Source organism: Sceloporus occidentalis, unplaced genomic scaffold (assembly GCF_023333645.1).
Source record: "Sceloporus occidentalis isolate IW3139 unplaced genomic scaffold, rSceOcc1.0.p SCAF_1, whole genome shotgun sequence".
Lineage (NCBI taxonomy): Eukaryota > Metazoa > Chordata > Lepidosauria > Squamata > Phrynosomatidae > Sceloporus > Sceloporus occidentalis.
This window is the reverse complement of record NW_028316981.1, coordinates 25,707,613-25,729,981: the sequence shown is the minus strand read 5'-3', so window position 1 is coordinate 25,729,981 and position 22,369 is coordinate 25,707,613. Positions and strand designations below refer to the sequence as shown.

Here is a 22,369-nt window from a genome sequence, read left to right as displayed (position 1 = left end):
TGGAATTCCTCCTGGGCAGAAAACAAATCCTAAAAACACTTAATATAAATAGAAATCCATGCTTCTTAGTCATGCTCCAAATGGAGGACCTTTTGGAAATATCTCCAGGAGAGAAGGCTGGAATGGAGGACATGCAATGGAAAAGGAGGACACCGGGTCAGCTCGGGCAGAGGAGGACAAAAATGTAGGACGCCGAAGGGGGAAAAAAGTGGAGGGCATTTCCCAAATGGAAAACAAAGAAAGCTAAAAAACCCACATTAATACACACACACACATATAGTATACTATTAGATAGATAGATAGATAGATAGATAGATAGATAGATAGATAGATGCCATGCTTCTCTCAGTGATGCTCCAAAGGGAATGAGGCCCTTTTGGAAGTCACCCTGGACAGGAGAAGGAGGAGCAAATGGAGGACGCGTCCGGGAAAATGAGGACGCGTCCGGGGGGGAGGGAGATGCCTGTGCAAGCCCAGCCTGGCATTCCTGGAGCCAGTCCTCCCCCCTCTCAAACAGCCACCCATTTGCAGTACTTTCCTGGGAGGAGGCTGGCTCACCTGGGGGCAAAGGGCTCCATCCTCTGCCTCTGCCTCTGCCTCTGCCTCTGCCTCTGGGCAGCTTCCTCCTCAGGGCTGCTGCACTGGGCTGCCTCTCGCACACATTGAAGCAGAGAGTGGAACGAACGGCGCACACACACAGGCACGCACGCGCCCCTCTGCCTCTCTCGCTCTCCCTGCACCTTGCTAACAACTCACTCACCACCTGCGCGCGCCCCCCACAGGAGGAACTGGGGAGGGACTAGGGAGAGTCAGGCTAGCGAGCCAATGAGAGAACGAGCGCGCGCCGCCGCTGCAGACGCGGGAGACAGAGACAGAGAGAGGAAAGCGCGCCTCGCGCTTCTCTAGGCAGCTGGGACTCAGAGGGAGGGAGGGCGCGCTTGCCCTTAGTGCTGCTGCTGCTGCTGCTGCGATTGCGGCGGCCTCCTGCCGCTTTCCCAACACTAGGGGGCGCTGAGGGAAATAATTGCCCAGCTCACAGGAAGGCTGTGTCTGGAGGATAATAGCATGGATATATATGTGTGTGTGTGTATACATATGTATTCATGAATATATATATATATATATATATACACACACACACACACACACACACACTCACACATACACATGAGAGAGAGAGAGAGTGTGTGTGTATATATATATATATATATATATATATATAGTATATTATCATGGAGGATAATATGAATACACACACGTGTGTGTGTATATATATATAGTATATTATGGAGGATAATATGAATTTATATGAATATATGTATATATATAGTATATTATCATGGAGGATAATATGAATATTTACACACACATACATACATTACATATGACTGTGTATATATGTAGTATATTATGGAGATAATATGAATATATATGAGTATACATATCTGTATATTCATGAATATATATACACACACACACAAGTGTGTCATGGAACAGATACACTATTAGAATAGTCCTGGGCTAGACTCTCTGGGCATTTGTAGGTTCTCCTCCATTGCAATCCTATAGCCAATGTCTGGCTCATGTTGACCATAGAGTTGCCTTGGAGAGGACCGAGCAATTTCTAGGGAGGTGTCCTCTCAGGTATAAAAAGAATCGTGTTTTTATTTGCGTTTCCCCCACTTGCACTGGGGCCTGTGGCCCTAACTCCAGTGAAAGTGCATGGCCCAGAGAACAACAATTGATTGTGAATTCCTGCATGACAAGGGGTTGGATTAGATAACCTATAATGTGGCCCTTTTCAGATCTAAGATTGTATGGGGTTTATTACACAGTGGAAGAAACAGCCCACTTTTGCCGGTTTTGTTTTTCACATGATGTTCGGTTGCGGAAATCTCTTTCTCAAGATGAGAGCCTTGAAAACTTTTACCCTTGTGGACTAGAGCTCCCAGAATCCCCACAGCAATGGTTGTTGAATCCTGGGAGATAAAGAGCAATACTTTCAAGCTCTCTGTGTTGCAAATCTGCTGGCTGGAAAGAGTGTGTGACTGTGTTTTTCACTGTTTGTGAATGTAGTGATAAACAGACCAAGCTACAAAACCAGAAAGCCTTTGTTTCAAATGCCATCTCTGCCTTAGGATAAGAGGCTGCCTGAGGGTCCCTCAGCTGCTCCCATCTGCAAGGGGAAGATAATAATACCCACCTGACATGGTTGTCAAAAAGATTACAAGATAATGCATCTGAAGGGCTTTGAACACTTGAAAACACTATACACATGCTAATGATTATTAATATATGTTCAAGTCAGTGCTGAGCACAGTGAAATTATGTTTGGATATAAGCATCCATTTACCCGTGTTATGGTACTTTAAAACATAAGCAATCGTTACTCAAGGATGTGTTTATTAGGCTCAGACACAGCCCTATTAAATTTCCAATCATCATGCTTCCTAAAATGCTTTGATTAAAAAACGGCATTAAACTGAAAAAAGGTTGCTTTTCACATGTAACTTTGTTGTGACTTTGTTGCAAAAATAAAATGTAACTCATGAAATGCTACATCCAAACTGGAGAGGTAGCGTGGTGTAGTAGTTTGAGTGTGGGACTAGGACTCCGGGAGACCAGGGTTCAAATCCCTGCATTTCTGTTCCTGGTCTTAGTTCAGATGGTAGGGAGGGCTATCTGCAGGCTGGCACCTTCTCCTTTGGCCATGTGGTCACTGGTAGATTTTCAAAGTCAAGGAAATGTAATGTCCTTTTGCAATTCAAAGAAGAACCTTGAATTTCTCAAGAAGTCTTCATGTTTTGCATCAGGAAAATGTTAGGAGATGTTAGGCAAAGCATGCCAATGAGTCCCAATAATAGAAAAAATTGCTTTACCTTTGTTGGCGGCAGAAGCCTCAGATGGCAAGGTCCCAATTTACAAACACAGGTTAAGCCTCTTTTCTGGAATTCCGAAATCCAAAATACTCCAAAATTGTCCAGATGGGTGGCAGACACAATGCCACTTTTCTGTCCTCGTGGTTCATTGCAAACAAACTTTTCATGCACAAAATTATTTAAAACATTGTGTTTAAAATTACACCCAGGCTATGTGTATAAGGTGTACATGAAGCATAAATGAATTGTGTTTAGAGTTGGGCCTCATTCCCCAGATATCTCATGTATATGTAAATATTCCCACATCTGAAAAACTCCAAAATGCAGAACACTTCCGGTCCCTAACATTTCAGATAAGGGAGACTTATAACTGTGGTCTTTATAGGGCTAGGCTTGTTGTTTTCGCTGCTGCTGCTGTTGTTAACTGCTAAGGAATATTTTTGTGACTGTGGCACAGGGAAAGAAAGATGCAGTTCCCCCATCTCCATGGACTGAAGCTGCTCAGCAGCCCCTCTACTGCTATTTAATAATAATAATTTTAAAAATCTACATGTGTATGCATTCATTAGAATCATGAGCATACAACATAATTCATCACCAACATAAGAAACCTGAAATGCCCACTCTGTCAAAATTGTTGGCAATCTAGGCACATTTAAATTTGCAGCATCACTTTACTCTGTGTCTCAGAGAGCAAACTGACTCCTTTTTGGGGACACAGTTATCACCCCTCCTCCCTTTGCAGAAATCACAGTGTAATCTCTCCCCTTTAAACTCTGGAACAGCTACTAAGAACTTCTCCAGAGCTAACTAAATCATCACTGTTCAAACCTCTCAACAAAAGTGTGTGGAAAAGTGAGTAAAGGGAATGGATGTATGCATTCTGCTCAATAGGTGGCACCATTGTATTATGTAACTGTCATACTGCTGTGGCTATTGGAGAATGCACTCTTTCGAAACACTGGTTTTAAAATCGGTTAAGAATAGAGAGGGGGCCCAATAATTTCTCAATTATGATTGATATTACTGTATATATTCATTCAAATTTTAGTCCAAAATTGACGACCAAACTCTGGCTCAACTTATCAGTGGTCAATGTAAGTACAGTACTATACTTTAACTCATATCACTCAGTTAGTCTCAAAGGTACTACAAGATCCTTTTGCATACTCCTTTTTAAACTGCAACTCTTGGAATCTTCTATTCACTGGGAGCTGCAGTCCAGAAAGTTGTAGTCAAAACACAGCCACACAATTGCAATCCCCAAAAAGTGTGACTTTTCCAAGCTTTGTATATTGCTGCTGCTCCTTAAGGCAGGCCAGACTGATTGAAGAGTCCACTCTTCTTGGACGGGATTGCCATTGATTCCCAGAGAATTAATGCAAGGGGATGTTGCTAACCTTTGTTATTGTGCAGTGGGGAAGGTTGAAGTTGCAGAAGAATAGCTTTGATGATAGTGTTTCTGCTGCCACCTTGTGTTCATGGTCCAGGAGAGCTGTGTTTTAAAGAATCCATGGACTTTTATCACATGGGGGGAAATTGGGGCTTCCTCTTTTCCTATTGCCTTCCACATTACTAAGCATTAAAATCTTTTCTAAGTGAGCCCCTTCTTATCATAATACAGTACGCCCGTGCCATATGTGGATGCTCTATACGTGGCTTTCAGCTTATGCTGAAGCCATACAACAAAAGGATGAATGGTGCACATGCCTGCAGTGCCTGCATGAGCCCCATTATATTGAATGCAGCTCAAGCATACACACTTTTCGCCTGACGTGGGGTGTGTGTGTCTGGAACCGATCCCCAACATAAGGTAAGAGACCACTGTATGGCCAAAATACGACAACCTCCATTTAGTCATCTTTGCTTCCAAGGAGAGTTTGGGCCTGATTTGCTCTAGGATCCATCCATTGGTCTTTATAGTGGCCCACTGTATTCTCAGAACAATTCTCCAGCACCCATCTCAAATGAGTTGATTTTTTTCCTATCAGCTTTCTTAACTGTGCAGCTCTTACAACCGTTCATGTAAATGGGAAAGACTATGGCATGGAAAAACCTTACTTCAGTATTTAATTATATATCTTTACACTTCAGGATCTTGTCCAGTTCCTTCATAGCTGTCCTTCCAAATCCTCATCTTCTTCCGATTTCTTGACTGTGGTCTCCAGTTTGATTGATGACTGAGCCTGAGTATGGAACATCTTGGACTATTTCTATCTCTTCATTATCTACTTTAAAATTAAGTGGATTGTCTGTGGTCATAATTTTTCATTTATTGCTGTTCAACCTGCCTTTGCACTTTCTGCCTTGACCTTCTTCAATCATCTTTCCATCTCTCTGATATTTTCTGCTAGTATTATGGTGTTATATGCATATCTTAGATTGTTGATGTTCCTTCTTCCAATTTTCACGCCTCCCTCCTCTGTGTCCAATCCTGCTTTTTGTATCTTGCAAGTCTTTAGTTGGTAGACAATTGATTAAAACAAACCAGCACTGAAAGAAAGGTTTGGCCAATTTCTTGCAATTTCTGTACAGAGAATGCCTACCCAGATACGCTCCTCCCTTGCATTTCTTCTGAGCGGTTTTATAATCAGCATAAATGGGAAGAAAACAGCACAGTTCCTGCCTAGAGAAGTAAGAAGTAAGTAAGGGCTGGTGTGTGTGTACTCATCCTTCCCTAGATGACAGAAATCGTCCTGCCATTCTTATTGTATTGTATAGTGAGGAAATAACAACAATCCAAAAACAAGTGGGACAATCAAGCTAGGCACACAGAGCACAATATGGTAATCAACAAGCACTATGATGTAACCAGAACAATGCAATAATAACGATGCAAATGCACTATTACATATTACAATAAATTGCATAAGACAGTCAATTATCAAAGAAAAGTAGTATAATACATAAGTGTACTAATCAAGTACTACGTGGTATAGGTAAAAAGGGAAACACAATATACAGCAGCGTTATAAATAAAATACAACACCATAGAAAAAAGGAAAACAAAGTCCTTGCTTGTTATACTTCCTGACTAGTACAATATACCTTCTATTTATTATATTGCTTGTCTTATGTAATCTCTTGTAATATAGGTATTTTTATATATAGGTGCATGCCGATTAGCATTTTGTGGTGAGAAGAAAAATAATACAATACTATATGGTCTAGATAACCTTCCCCCATTTCCTGTTACCAGATAATTTGAATCACAGCCTTTATTAGTAGTAGTAGTAGTAGTATGCCCAAACACTCTTAGCATTCTGGGAGCTGTGATCTGGTGGTTCTGAAATGGTGAGTGGGACCCCCGGGGTGTGTGTGCAAAAGTGTGTGTGTGTGTGTGTGTGTGTGTGAGAGAGAGAGAGAGAGAGAGAGAGAGAGAGAGAGAGACTGAGACTTAGTGGCCCTGATCCCTCCTCCTCCTCCTGTCCCCCCTCCAACTTTTTACGTGCAAAATTTACATATACATTGAGTTAAATATTGAATTTACTTAATTAAAACTGTTCTAATTTGAACGACGTGATTCCCTTATAAAATATTAAAATATCAATGTACACGGGTGCAAGGATGAAAATACGCACACTAAATAAAGAAAATATTTTTATTCATATACTGTGTTGAGTGCATGTGTGGATGTTGGTGTTGATTTCTGCATGTAGATGTAAAGAGGGGTCCCAAGGGTAAAACGTTTGAGTACCACTGCTATAGTCCAAAAAAAGTGATTTTCCCAAGCTCTGATTTAATGGTAATTATCCTAGCAATTTGGGCAGCTCAGGTGGTTACCTACTTGGTCCAGCTTCCAGCTTCAGTAAGGCCCAGGTGAACTTCTTGCCTTCTTCGTCCAAATACTGCCAAACCCAAAGGTCTGGATGGAACAAACCCTTTGTCTGTTCAATCACCAGATCCTTTCATTTTCAAACTAAGCAATGGTTATTTCTGCTGGCCAATGGTTAGAGCAACCTTCCCCTGATGACTATTGCTATGGTTGCAAGGGGTGATGGGAGTTGTAGTCCAGCACATTTGGAGGACAACAGGGTGGAGAGGTCTGCCCTAAATGGTTGGACTAGGACTGAAGACAGCCTGATTCCTATCCCTGCTCAGCTAAGAAACTCCATAGGTGACTTTGGGATAGTCATAACCTCTCAGGTATGACCTGCCTCACAGGACTGTAAGTATAAAATGTTAATTGGATGGAGGAAAAACTATGTATGTCACCCTGAGTTCCTGGAAGAGAGACAGAGTAATTAGAGTAGCAATTTAGAGAAGGGGGACCACATCTTGTAAGTATTATTTAATAATGTTTCACTTCAATCCAAACAGTTTTACGTAGAGCAGAGTGTTGTGTGCAGCTCTGAGGACTTGTACATCTTTATCCATCAAACAGAGGAGTCAGTGTTGTAGTGTATATATGTCAACCCCAGAAGACAATGTACAGTGGATCCTTGTTATACGCTGGGATTTGGTTCCAAGACACCCCCCCCCCCCCCCGTGTATAACAAAATCCGTGGATCCTCAAGTCCCATTAAACATAATGAAATAGCAAAATGATGTCCCTTATAAAAAATGGAAAATCAAGGTTTGATTTTTGAAATTTATACTTTCTTGGAACATTTTCAAACCGTGGATGCTTGAATCTGTGTATAAAAAAATCCGTGTATAAGAAGGGCCGACTGTAATTTTTATAGAGATGAAAACGTTTGATCACAGCCTTTCTCAACCCATGTTGAACTACAGTACCCATCATTTCCATCCAGCAAGACCAGTGAGAAATTATGGCATTTCTTATCCAACACTTTTGGAGGGTTGGCAAAAGTTGCTTTCGTTTTCTCTGCTGTACTCAAGCAACCACCAGTAGTTTGACCTTAACTGTCCTTAATAATATAGTATTTAACAAAAGGGGGAGATGGAGACACAGCATGTTTTAAAACTTTCTAAAAGTCAAACGCTGATCACATTTGTGTGATAACATAAGAAATGGTGCCCTCCTAAACTAGCGTGCTGGGAACTTCAATATACAAGATGGTAGGTGACCCCTGTTAAAAAGAAGCCAGTACAGCGTAGTGGTTTGAGTTCTGGGATAGGAATCAAGGAGACCACAATTCAAATTCCCATTCTGCCATGAAAATTCACTGGATGACTCTGAACAAGTCATGCTCTCTCAGTCTAAGAGGAAGGCAATGGCAAGCCTCCTCTAAATAAATTTTGTCAAGAAAATCCTATGAAAGGGTTCCCACCAGTCAGAGTCAACTTGGAGACGCACATAACAACACAACAGAAGCTGGTCTAAAAGATACTACCAGTAAGTGGTGTTTCAGAGACCCAGGCTTGACAAAGATGCCACTGACAGGTAGACAGAATCTCTCCCATATTTATTGTCAGAGGTTGGATCTGTAGTACATTGGTATGTAACGGCAAAAACAAGGAGTAGAGAAGTAAGCTGGAGGGGAGGGGAGTGATTACAACTTGGTGAATAGTGGAAGATGGGCTCAGCCCAATTTGGCACAAACACTCATATATTACAAAATGCATACTTTGGAGGGATGTAGCAGCACTGTTGGGAGGTATAATGCATGGGGGATGGAGTGGGGCCATCAGAACATTACTTATAGAGAAAAAAAAAATCAAGAAATGTAATTTCCCCCGCTCATCCTAGACAACTAGGAATCTAGTAGTTGTACCTTTACTGTGATGATCTGCTTTTCCCAATGGCCACAAAAAAAAAAAAAATCTCTACCAGATTTGTTACTGTTGCTTTGCTGCAACACACTAACCTGGCAACTCCTCTGGGATTCCTCATTATGGCGGGTCCCAGTGTGGTACCTCCCTGTGTGAAAAAGCTACATCTGTTGAATGTCTCCCTCAGTGGCAGATGGCGACTGTCAGGTCAGTGGAGCAATGGATCCACTCCAGTCTTTAGAAGAGCTTCCCAAGATTTTGAACCCTAATAATTCTAAATAGGTTCAGCACCTTGGACAGCTCTTTTAAAGCTAGCTCAAACTTTAAGTGGATTCAGCACTGCAAAGACATGGAACCAACAGCTGCCATTGGTCTCTGTTAGGCAGAAGTCCGATCAAAAAGAAAAATGCCAGCTGTGTTAATAATGGCTGTGCGTGTCTCAAAGAGCTTCCTCTTGGCTTGTTTGTGAAACGAGAAGCAGGATGTGCAAGAAAAGACATCGCCACCCCAAGTGCCCTGATATCACAACCAGGAGCTGCATCTGCATTGCAGAAATAATTCAGGTTGACACCATTTTAACTGCCACGTCTCAACACTACAGAATTCTGGGATTTGTAGTTTTGTGAGACATATAGCATTCTCAGTCAGAGAGCTCTCATGCCACAACAAAATACAATCCCCAGAATTCCACAGCATTGAGCCATGACAGTTAAAGCAATGCCAAAGTGGACTATTTCTGCAGAATGGATTCAGAATTCTTGACAGGACCTATAAGAGGCCTAGGTTTTATCCTTTTGGTGTGGCTCCCTTTCCCCTGCCAGCAACAGGAAGATTTAGGAGCATCATTCCTGGGCTCCCAGGGAAGCCATTGATAGACCCAAAAATGGAGCAGGATGGCAGAAATCCAAAAATGGAACAGGATGGTAGAAATCTTTTCCCAGGAAGGAAGGAATGCAGCAGAGGATGATGAGCACATTTAAAGTGGCAGAGGCAAGAAATGATGCCCAAGATGGTAAACACACACACAAAAGAAATTGCTACATGATCAAGATAGTTAAGTGCAGCTATCATTAAAACTGTGGAAGGAATGTGATTATGGGAGTGGGAAGGAAGGATGTAAGCCATAGAATGCTGGAAATAGAATGGGGGTGGTTGTTTCCCCCCCCCCCCCCCGAGGGAGAGAGAGATAGGAATGAGAAAAAGGGACCTGAATAGCAGGATGCTGTTAGTCTGCCTAAACCAGTTAAGGTCATATTGGGAACTGGGCTAAAAAACAGCAGACTGGAAGGGTAACCATGGAACCAAAATGAAAAAGAACAAAACAAAGCTACACCAGCTCCACACAGAATCGAGAATCCAGCAAGTTTTGGAAGCAGCACCGGCTGGGTGTGGGAGGACAGAGCTACCAGGGTATTGCCTCCGTGGGGAATAATATCCACGGAGACCCTGGTGAGGAGCTCTTTCCCAGTTGGTTGGGCCCCCTCTTTTTTTTTGCTAGCGGGCCCACCCTTTTCTGGAATGAGGGAATGAATGCCCTCGTCCTGAAGCTAGAGCCCTAATACTGTTAATAACTAGATGAGGTGATCATGGAAGGGAGAGGTTTGATCTTTGTCTACAGCTTTCTTCTCTCAGCTGGTAGCCTCCATAGTGGTAAGATGGGATTTGCAGTCCCACACATATCTGGATACCTCTAGCTGAGAGAAGGCCGTTCCAGAAAAATGTGGGGATTGTGTGCGTGTGTTTCTTCCCCGCTGCTGCTATTAACACCTCTAACTTAACAATATTAGATCCATGGAAACTGACTCAGGGCTCTTCTCATGAGTCACAGATACCTCACTGAAGATAATCTCTTCCTAAGGTACAGAAGGTGACCTCACAGCCAAACCCAAGGGTGAGCTGCAAGTCCAATACCCATCCCCTCCTCTCTTCAGCTCATAGACTTTGTTGCTGGTGTTACTGCTACAGGGAGAGGGTACAAGACATTAAATCACAGTCTCAAAGAGGGTCGCCTTTTCTGGAGGAGCTGCAGCAAGACCGTCTGGTGGGGGCAGCAGCTTTGTCTCTGCTTCAGGTGTCATGTATTCCAGGTGGTGGTGGCCCCAGACAGGGGTGGTCAGCAACTGCCAGCGCTAAGGGAGAAAGGAGGCCGAGGAATCAATGAGCAACTGAAGGACGCTGTCCAGCTTATTAGTCATTACTAATTTACATGAAACGTATACCTGGCTGAAACTGACCCAACAAAGTTCTTGAGGCAGCTTTCATCAAATTACCATCAGTACAAATAAAGTTGCCCAGAAGTTTTAAAAAGTCGAAAGCATTAGAATCAAGGACATCAAAATGCATATATTGTTTATAAGAGAAAGCCCTTTAAGTGTGCTGTACTGGGTTCTTTTCTTGACCTTTAATGGATATGTTTCAAATTGCTTTTAAGTCTATTGCTAGCTTGGTGTATTTTAACTTCTACTATTTTCTCCCCAATATATGTTTTTATTTATGTCCATTTAATTTTTGTAGGTCACTTTGAGTCCCAGTGCTGGAGGGAAAGCTTAAATAAGTAAAACATTAATAGTCACATCTCCAAGCAAGCCATGTCAGTCAACCAGCTCCATCAAAGCCATTTTTATTTGGTCAAATATTCTAGCAAGGAGGCTGATGTGGTTTTTAACAATAGTTTTATTCACTTTGCTGGGTTTTACTGCTGCTGTTGTCATTTATTTTTTCACTTTTATGTTTTTAAGTGACTTCTATAGACATGGCCTTTCATCACTTCATTGTACATTGCATTTTTAAAAAATCCACAGATAAATAATCCTTAATTATTGCTTAGGGTTCTTCCCAACAAGGCTTCTATTGTGCAACCACATTGCCTCCTGCACAGAATTTTACAGGCTAACCACATAACAATGAGAATAACATCTGACACTTGTAACCCTGCTGTGTTTCCTCATTGCTTCTTCCATAGATAGACAGATCGACAGATTATCTAAAAGAGAAATCCCATTAAGGAGGGAATGATGGAATATCTGCATTTGTATATGTCATGAGAAAATGTTTGAAAGCATCTTCAGAGACCTCCCTATTACAGGAAGGATGAGAGGATCCTTTTCTATTGTACTTTCCCATTTTTAGAAGGCCCCATATAGCTTTTCAAAAAATGGCAGATAACTAGCCAATGGGGCCTTCTAAAAATGGAAAGGTACAGTAGAAAACAAATCCCCCAACCTTCCTGTAATACACATTCAAGTGCCAAAGACCCCTTTCTGATAGGCTTCAGATCCACTTTGTATGAAGGGACTGCAAATACCATTGTATATGTTGTGAGAATACAGACAGAGGTGAAATGCATTCTTTATTCATGTAGGAAGCACTCTGTCTTTCTCTCACATACCACTCAGCTGGTTCTACACTGAGAATGCTACTGAGACTGCATCACAGACAAGGCAAACCCCAGCAATTTGAGCCCTAACACAGGTTCCCTGATGGGCATAGCCTTAACTCTTGTAATCTGCCTCTTCATCCCAAGAGTTAAACTTTTCTTTACTTGTAAACCATGTATTCCCATAATCTATTTGGTTGGAAAAGGTGAAATATGCCATAGTTGCTTATCATGTGAATAACCCACTTCCAAATTCTTTTTCTGGAGACTGGAGATGGTGGCCCATGGATACTAAGCAAAGAAAGTAGGTTCTCTCTTTTCCAGACCCAGCAACATATGTCCAGCCAGTCTGGAATTCATTTCAAAGGACACAGATGTGCTTATTAGGATAGTTGCACAAGTATGCACAGAAGTTTCAATATTCCAGGCCAACATCTGTAAAATGAGAGACCTTGAGCCTGGTCATAACTATTTTCAACAGAGGTGCCCTGTAAGATTCAAACCTGTGCTATGTAGGTGCAACAAAGCACATTCAAGTTCAGTGACCTACTCCAGGACACAGCTTGGAAACATTACTTATTTTGGACCATGTGCTACTGGGGGATTCTGTGAACTGTAATCCAGAAAAGTAACTTTCCCAAGATGTATCTGAGAGGAACAGTAACCCTGCTGGAGCCAACAGGAGCAAAAACACTAGTAGTTCCTAAGTGCCTCAGGTAGACATTTAGCAGATTCAGCATATGAGGTGCATTGTGTGCCTGGAAATAACAGCCTATGTCAGGAAGTGCATGTGTACCTTGCCTGCCATAATATGTTGGGAAGTTGGTGTAGTAGGTTATGCGGGAGAAACAGGATTGCTGAGACAGGGCGATCTCAGACATAGGTGCTGAGATAATAACAGAAGGGAGGTGAGCTTGAGTCAAGTTTGTTCAGTGTTGTTTCTGTGAGAGTATCAAGCTGTAAGAACTACGAAGGGGTGGTATGGGAATAAGAGGGACAAAATGTGTTTATAAAATATAACAAATGATAATTAAGCCCGCCATGAATTTGAAATTGTGCACAGTTTAATTAGGCAGTGTTAACGCTTGATATTCACTACTGACAATGAAAGGCTCTGGACTGGATCTATACTTTCTTAATAAAGGTTATCTGAGTTTTAACTATCGAAACCTGAATTTCGGAACTTGGTAACCTGATGGTTGAGAGAGGTGCTGGGCACTGAATGTCTGACAAAGATAAGGGACTGGTACTCACCTGTTGTAAAGAACCTTTGCTTCTCAGAAGCTTGTAAACAACAGTGCAGGGGATGCAAAGCATGGAGGCAAGAGCCAGAGCCCAGCCAATCATCTCACCCCACCATGGGTAGACATAGGTCTTGTTGTAAGTCAAGGGCTGGTAGTTCACCACATGAAACAGGAAGATGCCCTGGTTAGGAAGGGAAGGAAGGAGGAACGATCATCATAGAGACAGAGGTAACATAAAAAGAAAAATAATGAGGGGCCCCCACATCTAGTATGAATTCGGCTTTTTTCCAGAGCTTAGGGGATTTTTTTTTTTTAGAATACAACTCCCAGAATGCTCCAACCAGCCAGTGACCAGAGAATTTTGGGAGCTTTAGGCCAAAAGAGTAACTTTCTCAAGCTCTACTGCTTCCCAGTTTTGCAATGCTGGCTGTTATATCTGTCCTCCCCACACAACATTTATCTTCATCATTAGTATAATGAAGTAGACCTTTCATCTATTACATGATTTAGATTTTGAAGTTATTTTCAGTGTTTTGCATATTATGTCCAGTTGTTTTGCACTTCAGGATAGGGATCACGGAAGGACAGGTGTCTGTCAGATGCAGTTTTGATATTTGTACGATCTGGGTAGACCAACAAATAGTGTGGCAAAAGAGTAGAATGTCATGTATATATGAAGACATGGATTATGCAACTGTCCAGAAGGTCTTTGATGCAACCTCCATCAACTCAAACCAGCAAAACTACTAGTAAAGCTGCATAGGAGTAGCAGTCCAAAAATATCTGAGGGAGAAACATGTTCCCCAACATTTTCATTTGTCCAACTGGGATAAAATGGAAGCTGCAAGTTTTCCTCAGGCAAGGAAGGTGATGGGATCAAAGCCTCCATGCAACAATCCCAAGTTGTATCAGAAAGCATTTTTAAAAGAAATCAAAAGAGACAGATATGCAATAATACCTTTCTCATTTCTTTTAGTTTGACCCTTAAACCCCAGAGCATCTGGTATCCTTTTATCTTAGTATCATTGATAGGAATCTTTTGAATGGGGCAGGGAGAGGTTAAAACATGACCACTGTGCCTTTGCATGTGCTGTACTGTTTAAATTACCAAGGCTGGTATTCTGTTAGCAACATAATGAGGAATGACTTAGGGAGCTGGTTATGTTTAGCTTGGAGAACAGAAGACTGAGAGGTGACATGATAGCTATCTTTAAATATCTGAAGGAGTGTCATGTAGAAGATGGAGCAAGTTTGTTTTCTGCTGCTGCAGAAACTGGAACATGAACCAAGGGATTCAAATTACATGGAAATAAATTTCACCTAATCATTAGGAACAACATCTTGACTGTAAAAGATCTTCAATAGCGGAACAGACTACCTCGGAGAATGGTAGATTTTCCCTCTTTAAGCAGATGTTGGATGGATATCTTTCAGGAGTGCTTTAGCTGTGTATTCCTGCATGACAGGAGGTTAGCTAGATGGCCCTTGCAGTGCTTTCCAACTCTAAGGGTTTATAATGATAGTAAATTCACCCCCTCCATCATGCAACAACCAACACTCCCTAAAACCATCAATTTCTTACTGCTGTCCTTGACATTGCCATGGAGTGGGCAGAGGAGAGTAAGGCATGAACAAGAAGCATCTGTCTATGTCCCTATAACCAGATACATGATGATAAAGGTATCCTTCAGAACCATCTGGGGTCCTCCAGAATTTATGGAGAATGACAATGCCATTTTGCATCTGACTATCTCAGGACCTTTGGCTGCTACTTGGGAACCATTGGTCACTACATGGCTGTGTCAGGAGAGCAGCAAGAGACAGGTGGGTTGCAAGGGAGTGGTGAAAAGAGACCAACCATAGTTCTGCCTAGGTGGAATATTCATATCTTGATATAAGATAGCAACCTCAGTTTCCATGTGGAATAAAGCACATGTCAAACTACATGCATAGTAGATGTATTTTCAAAACTAACGTACCAGAACCTAGAAAGGTTACATTTATGGACTGTGTGTTTATGTGCCTTCAAGTAACCTATTGACTTATGATGACTCCAATAAGTGCATATGTTTTCTTATGCAAAGAAAACTCAGTGGTTTGCTGTTGTCTTCCTTTGAAATATAGGCTACAGCACTTGGTACAGTGGGCCCTTGTTATCTGCTGAGGTTTGGTTCCATGACCCCGCTGTGGATAACAAAATCTGTGGATGCTCAAGTCCCATTAAATACAGTGGTGTGGCAAAATGGTGTCCCTTTTATAAAATGGCAAAATCAAGGTTTCTTTTTGGAATTTATATATATTTTTATAATTTTGAAGCCATGGATGCTTGAATTCATGGATGAAAAATCTGTGGACATGGAGGACTGATTATATTACATGGTTGCCCCCCATCCAAGCATTAACCAGGCCTGTCCCTGCTGGGATTCCATGATCAGACTGGAAGGCCCATATGTGGACTATGACTACCAGAATTCTACAGCCAATATGACAACTGTTATACTGTTGTGGTATAAAAAGGTCATTCTTCCATATTGTAGAGTTCAGCCTCAGCATAGTGGAAAGGCAATCTGATTAAGCCCCCATTTAGGAAGTGGGTCTTCTCAGCACACCCCACACCACTCTTGACTCACCACACACACCAACGGTGTAATAAGCGACCAGCACCACTTCATGTAGGGCAGAGGACGGTAACCAATCATGTGGGCAACATCATCCATGAAGCGATCAGCTCCTGAAGGAACAAGAAATCAGACCTTAAAGTCCAGCTAGGCTGTCAAGCCCACAACCTGAAATCAACACATCAAGAGAGAGTCCCAGGCTCAGTTCCAAAGCTTGGAAAGGTTGCATTTTTAGATTACAATTCCCAGATTCCCATGGGCAGTATAGCCACTGGAAGATTCTGGGAGTTATAGGCCTTAAGAAATAGCTTTCCCCTACTCTGCTCAATGGTTAGATAAGTACAGAGCTGTAGTGTCTAGGACCCATTTCACACTGGACAATTATCGCACTATGATCCCATTTTAGCTGCCATAGCTCCATTCTACGGAGTCCTGGGATTTGTAATTTGATGAGGCCCTAGAGCCCTCTGGCAATAAATTCTAAATAGGCCACAAAATTATAAATCTCAAGATTCCATAGGATAGATAGAGCCATGCTAGTTAAAATGGTATCAAAGTGGTAGACATGTATGTCACTTCCAGTGTCAGTGGGCTAGAGCTCCCTAGTGACCTCTTGCAAACCAGTGTCTTCTAGAAATATTGGTCTACAACTCTCATAATCCCCAGCTAGCATGGCCAATGGTTACCTGCCGCCCTCCATGGGCATGCTAGCTGGGGATGAGGGAATGGTAGACTAATGCATAAAATGGCACTAGGTTAGGGTTTGCTATCCTATCGCATGAGGGACCAATGCACAGGACAGTGGTAGGAGGAAACATACTCCCTCTCCTTCTTCGACACTTACCATAGACCCAGGCGATCACCACACACTCCCAGAAGGCCTGCCACAGAAGTGTGATTCCACTGGCTGAATAATTGTCAAAGAGCTGAAAGACGTACATGCCTCCCTGGGAGTCACATGATGCAGAAAAATAACCGGTTAAAAGATAACACAGACATGACTATTGCTTTTTATTGCAACTAGAGAAATCCTGGTCATTACAACTCCATCTTCACATGCCAGAATATTCCAGGGTGCCCCACAGTATTCTGGCCCCAAATTCCCCTCTAACTGCTCTCTTTTGCTGTGAGTTTCTGGATCTCACAAGGGTGGCTAGACATCCTCCTTTTCTAGGACATATCCTACCTTTCGGTTTTCTGTCCAGGAGGAATTCCAAAAGGTCCTCCATTTTGATAATGACTGAGAAGCATGAATTAATATTTATATGATTGCTTTCAGATTTTAGTTTGCAATGTCCTCCATTTTTCCTCAAATGTCCTACATTATGTGGTGCCCTCCTTTGCAGTCATGACAACAAATCATGCTCTCACAACCTGGCACGGCTGCTGAGGTCAGAACAAGGTGCCATGCCACGCTATCAATGCTGGGCACTATGTTCTGACCTCAGAGCAATGTGCATCTGCAGTGGCAGTGCTGGGATGCTCCCAGGCACCATAGGCGAAAATAGCTGCTAATGTCACTGTAAAGATGCCAAAACCCTGCAGCAAAAAGTGAGTTATTTAAATGCAGATTGGGGGAGGAAGCCCCAAATCAGGTGCAGCCATCATGAAGACAGTCTGGACCTAATTTGAGGCTTTGGTTCTGCGTCATGTAAAGAAGACGCAACAAACTTGGGGGGAATTCAGGGTAAATCACCCATGCAGAAAAACCCTGTGACAGGCAGGCTGCAGAACAGGGCTTGTGAGAGCTCCTGTGCGTGTGTGTGGATATGTACACAATAATACTTCATGAAAGATGAGACATATTCAGTTTCTAAATTGGATCCCTCTTTCAAGCCGCAGGGAGAGGCGGGAAATATAAATAAACTATTATTTATTTTTATTTTTGCAAGCAATGTCCTAAATCCTAAATACCATTTTTAATCTTGACTAGAATAGATCCATTGAATCCATTAGACGTATCTACCTGCTGACTCACTATTCAACAATTGATTGAATGGGTCTACTCTGGTTGAGACTAAACATCAGGATGCCAGCAGGTGGTGTCACCATGCAGAGTGCTTTGCTCATAGGAAAGAATGATCACCAGTAGTTATCTGTTGGTCTGGGAATTTCTATACCACCCCTCAGCAATGTCTCAGAGTGATTGATAAAACATTTAACAATAAACGCATAAACCAGTAAAAACATAGGTCAAAATCCTCCATCATCAGATGTAACTACAGTCCTGGAGCTTCATCATAGTAAATTACATCCGATGATGCTGCCTCCCAACCACCCAATTTTGCAGCCTGCCAATGCCCAACAGAAGGGTTTCTAAAAAGCACTGAAGATCGGTATGCAGGGAAATGATATCTGTGCCAAGAACAGACAGCTAGAAAGTGTTTTACATCTGGGGTTCTGCTGCAACAGCTTTTCACAGTTAGGGCACTGCCAAACTGAAAAGGTGGGTGTTGCAGTTCATTTTTGGCTATTAATGACCATAAACAAGAATCCTCAGCGATTACAACACTGTAAGTCCATCTTACGATTTCCTAACCACTGAACAAGATGACAGCCATAGTTACAAAAGAACATTTAAAAGACATTAATTTAAAACAATTAAAATGTGAACATAATTGGAGCATAGTTTTTCATGGGGTTTTCGGGCTATGTGGCTGTGATCTGGAAGAGTTTATCCCTGATGTTTCACCAGTATCTGTGGCTGGCATCTTCAGAGAATGCTGACAGGGGAGTGAGTGGGGTATATATATACTGTGTGACCCTTGGAGTAGTGGTGTCCTTCAGGTTGGTGTCACCTAGTGCCGGGGGGGCTAACTGCCTTGTCCTCCTCCCTGCCTGCCTGTCCAGGCCATTGCAGACCCCCACAAAAGGCCTTTAGGATTCAGCATGCCAAACTACAAACCCCATGACCACTATGATTCTGTGTGTGTGTGTGTGTGTGTGTGTGTGTGAGAGAGAGAGAGAGAGAGAGAGAGAGAGAGAGAGAGAGAGAGAGAGCGAATGTATGTGTTTTCTCCTCATTACTTAGGCCTGTGTTTCTAATGGCTTGCTCTGAGCAACTGTGCTTGATACTTAAATGTACAATCGTGCCTAATGAGACCTGACCTGGCAACCCTAGTCAAGGACGATGGGAATTCCACAAGATATAGGGGCTCTCAGTGGGGAAAGAGACAGCTCCTCCATAGGCAACCCCACCTCATGGTAAATTCAGGCAAAGGACGCTGTTCATTCTCCCCAAAGCCAGTCTCACCTGAGTCACCATGGAAAGGTCGAGGATGCAGCAAACCAGGCAGCAGATTGCGGCTGTGATCTCCCTGCGTGGTGAGCCAGCTGCTGGCTGTGGGAACATGTCTAGGATACCAGTGATGAAGCCCTCCACTCCCACAAACTGATAGCAGGATGGGAGAGAACAAAGGAGACAGAAAAAGGAGAGAATTGGCCACCAGGTGCTGGGCTTCAAGCGACCTAATGCAGAGGTGGGGCTTACTTCAGTGGACAAACCCATTCCCCTTGCCATGTCCCATTGCAGTTTGCAGGTTTTCCACATCTTTTGTATGGGGTTTTCCCTGATCTTAAAATGTTGAAATGCTTTTCCTTTGGCCTAATTATCTGCAGGAAGAGATTTAGGCTTAAATTTGCTGGTAGTTTTGGTTCTACCATTTTGGCTTTGCCCTCAGGCAAAACGGGTGCTCTACTTTTGGCTTAATGCATCCAGAGAAAAGAGTGAGCTTCCAAAGTTTTGATACCCATGGTGTAGGTTGAAATGAAAACCAGGCAGTCCTCCAGATGTTTTTAGATTGCAGCTCCTGGTATTCCTCACTACTGTCCTTGCTGGCTAGGGTTGTTCAGACCTGCAGTTCAAGAACATCTGGAGGGATCCATGATTCCTAGCATTAGCATGGAAGTCAGCAAGGTAGCCATGTTGTTGAGCTTTACAGGGTTTGGTGGTGCAAGTTCAGAGCCTTCATGCTCACCTCAGCTGCCATGAGCTAAAAGCCACATTAGAGAGTATGATAAATGTGTGTGTTCTGAACAATCTCACACACTTCCTTCAATGGCTGCTATTTCCATAATAATAATAATAATAATAATAATAATAATAATAATAATAAGCAACAACAATTCCAAACAAAATATATCCAGAAATATTAAATGCACTTATGCATCTAACATATTGGTTCATATCAGGTTGATTATCCCTTATCCAAAATGCTTGGGACCAGAAATGTTTGGGATTTCAGAGTTTTTCAGATTTTAGAATATTTGCATATACAGAATGAGATATCCTGGAGATAAGACCCAAGTCTAAACCTGAATTTCATTTATGTTTTGCATAGACCTTATATACATAGCCTGAAGGTATTTTATACACAATATTTTAAAATAAGTTTGTGCATGAAACAATGTTTGTGTACACTGAACCATCAGAAAACAAAGATTCTACTGTCTCAGCCACCCATGAAACAAGTTTTGATTTTTGGAGTATTTCAGATTTTGGAATGCCAGATAAAGGAGACTCAACTTGTACTTGGAGGGCTGAGGAGGGATGGAGGAGTGAGCCAGTCTAGAAGCAGTCTGGCAGTGTGATCTGTCTCTTTTTAGAGATAAAAGGCCCGTTACAGACGGGCCTGAAAATACGGACTGGGTCCGTATTAGGGTTAGAAAGGGGTGTCACTTCCAAACAAGGCGGCGCAGACGTGATGTCTTTGCGCCGCGCGAGGGCGCCTAGAGCATCCTTTCCATGGCGTAAGAACGAGCTCCGAAACGGAGCTCCTTCTGGGTTTTGCGTCGCTGGGTGCAGCCTTTACATGGCAACGCCCAGCGACGCAGAGGAGAAAGGGCCCCTTTCTCCTCCTCCCCGCCGTTGCCGGGTGTCCTTGGGGCTTGAAGCCCCAAGGACACCCCTTTCCAGGCCGCGGGGAAGCGGCCTTTTGCCACTTCCCCACGGCCTGCAAAGTGGCGGATCGGGGCCTCAGAGGCTGCCAGTCTGGCAGCTGAGGCCCCGATACAGCGGGGAAAGGGGCTGGTGCAGGCCGCCCTAAACAGGCAGTCTGTAACCCGCCAGAGTATTTTGCACTTTACTTATGATCTGTAGCATCCTGAGAGCCCCAGTGAGAATGCATAATGGCAATGTGCATTCAAGTGCAAGCTGATGAGTGCTGGTTCAGATGATGCATTCTTAAGTTCCCTTTACAAGCTCTGCATGCACACTCCCCTTCCTAGTCCCATTATCAGATACACGCCTTGAATTGGACATATCAGGGATTACTATATCAGGAGCATCCAGTTTAAAACTACCTGCTGCTCTAATGCTTGTAACAGCATCTTTACAGCTTCAAAGCATAATGCAGTATCCTCATAAAAAATCTCAACCACTCATGACTGCAGATAAAGACAAAGATACTGTTAAAAGCACAAGAGCAACTGATGGCAATTGTTTTTGGTAAGCTAACAAGTGTGCTCCATAGTAGAGATACAGTAGTAAATTTTGTTCAGGTGCTCATAATTGCTGATCAGAAAAAACCCTGGTATCTGTGCTGGGGTAGTCCAAAATGTAGGTAGCTATACTGATCCACATCAACAAACCAGTCAAGCAATTTTCATCTCCACCAGGCATGGGTCTTTTGTAAAGTTAATGGATCTTAATTCCCAATTCAAGACCAAACCACCCAAGCTATCTTGCATTAAAACAAGGGTAACTCACAACAATACATTTGTTACTAGGATAGTCCATTTCCACTCCTTCCCCACACCCTTTCCTGCCCCACATGTGTGGCTACCTGGCTGTCCAGCCCCAGGACAAGAAGCATGAAGAAAAACAGAATAGCCCAGAGTGGAGAGAGTGGCATCAGTGTCACAGCTTTGGGGTAAGCAATGAAGGCCAGGCCGGGACCTGCAAGAGACAATGTGACTTCAGAGTGATTTTAGCTAAAGAGAATTCTTCAAGGGTCTAAGAAGCTGCCTTAGCCAATCAGGAAAGTTCATCCATCCATCCGGCACTGTTCTGTCTACTCTGACTGGCAACAGCTTTTCACAGACTTTGGGTAACCCCCCCCCCCCCAGTAAATTCCACAGAGTAAATTAACCCCCTTTTAAAAATAGGGATGCCTTTGAACCTGAGTCTTTCTGAATGGAAAGCATACATCACGAGCTATTCTGATCCATGCAAAACAGCCTCTAAGAGCCAGAAAGAAGAGGGAGGAAACCAGGGTGGGGATCGAAGGGAACCCCCAGAGTTAGCACTCACCTGACTCTGCAACCTGGGAGATGTCCACCCCCTGCTCTGATGCCATGAAGCCCAACACCGAAAACACCACAAAGCCAGCAAAGAAACTGGTTGAACTGTTGATCACAGCCAAGATGTAGGTATCCCTGTAGGGAGAAGCAGGCAAGTCAATCGCCACAAGGCTCCCCTGTGGAACTAGCTGACACCCACATCTTTGGTCTACCTCCCTTACCCTAAGTAGTAGCTGAAGGCTATGATGCTTTTGGATGGTGTGTCTGTGGCACACAGGACTCTTGTTCACCTGGAGGTCTTTCCCTTCTGACCTGGAAGCCCTTCCCTCTAACCCC

General features: G+C 42.9%; 2 protein-coding genes across 3 annotated transcripts in view; both read right to left on the bottom strand.

Annotated features, from left to right (window-relative positions):
- Positions 1 to 584, bottom strand: part of LOC149321246 (G protein-coupled receptor 22-like) — an 87,780-nt gene extending 87,196 nt beyond the window's left edge. The window contains exon 1 of the mRNA XM_089518340.1: positions 559 to 584. The gene's annotated coding sequence lies outside the window, so the exon portion shown is untranslated. The remainder of the gene's footprint in view (positions 1 to 558) is intronic.
- A 7,647-nt stretch (positions 585 to 8,231) lies between these two features.
- LOC149321245 (sodium- and chloride-dependent creatine transporter 1-like) overlaps positions 8,232 to 22,369 on the bottom strand; it is a 31,567-nt gene continuing 17,429 nt past the window's right edge. The window contains exons 8-14 of one of the 2 annotated variants that reach the window (XM_089518329.1): positions 22,044 to 22,168; positions 21,577 to 21,689; positions 19,047 to 19,184; positions 16,638 to 16,740; positions 15,806 to 15,906; positions 13,186 to 13,356; positions 8,232 to 10,684 (exon numbers count right to left, since the gene is read on the bottom strand). In XM_089518329.1, coding sequence (XP_089374455.1) covers positions 10,538 to 10,684; positions 13,186 to 13,356; positions 15,806 to 15,906; positions 16,638 to 16,740; positions 19,047 to 19,184; positions 21,577 to 21,689; positions 22,044 to 22,168 — 898 coding nt within the window. In that variant the 3' untranslated portion in view covers positions 8,232 to 10,537. The remainder of the gene's footprint in view (positions 10,685 to 13,185; positions 13,357 to 15,805; positions 15,907 to 16,637; positions 16,741 to 19,046; positions 19,185 to 21,576; positions 21,690 to 22,043; positions 22,169 to 22,369) is intronic. The other variant, XM_089518333.1, reaches the window with a different exon arrangement.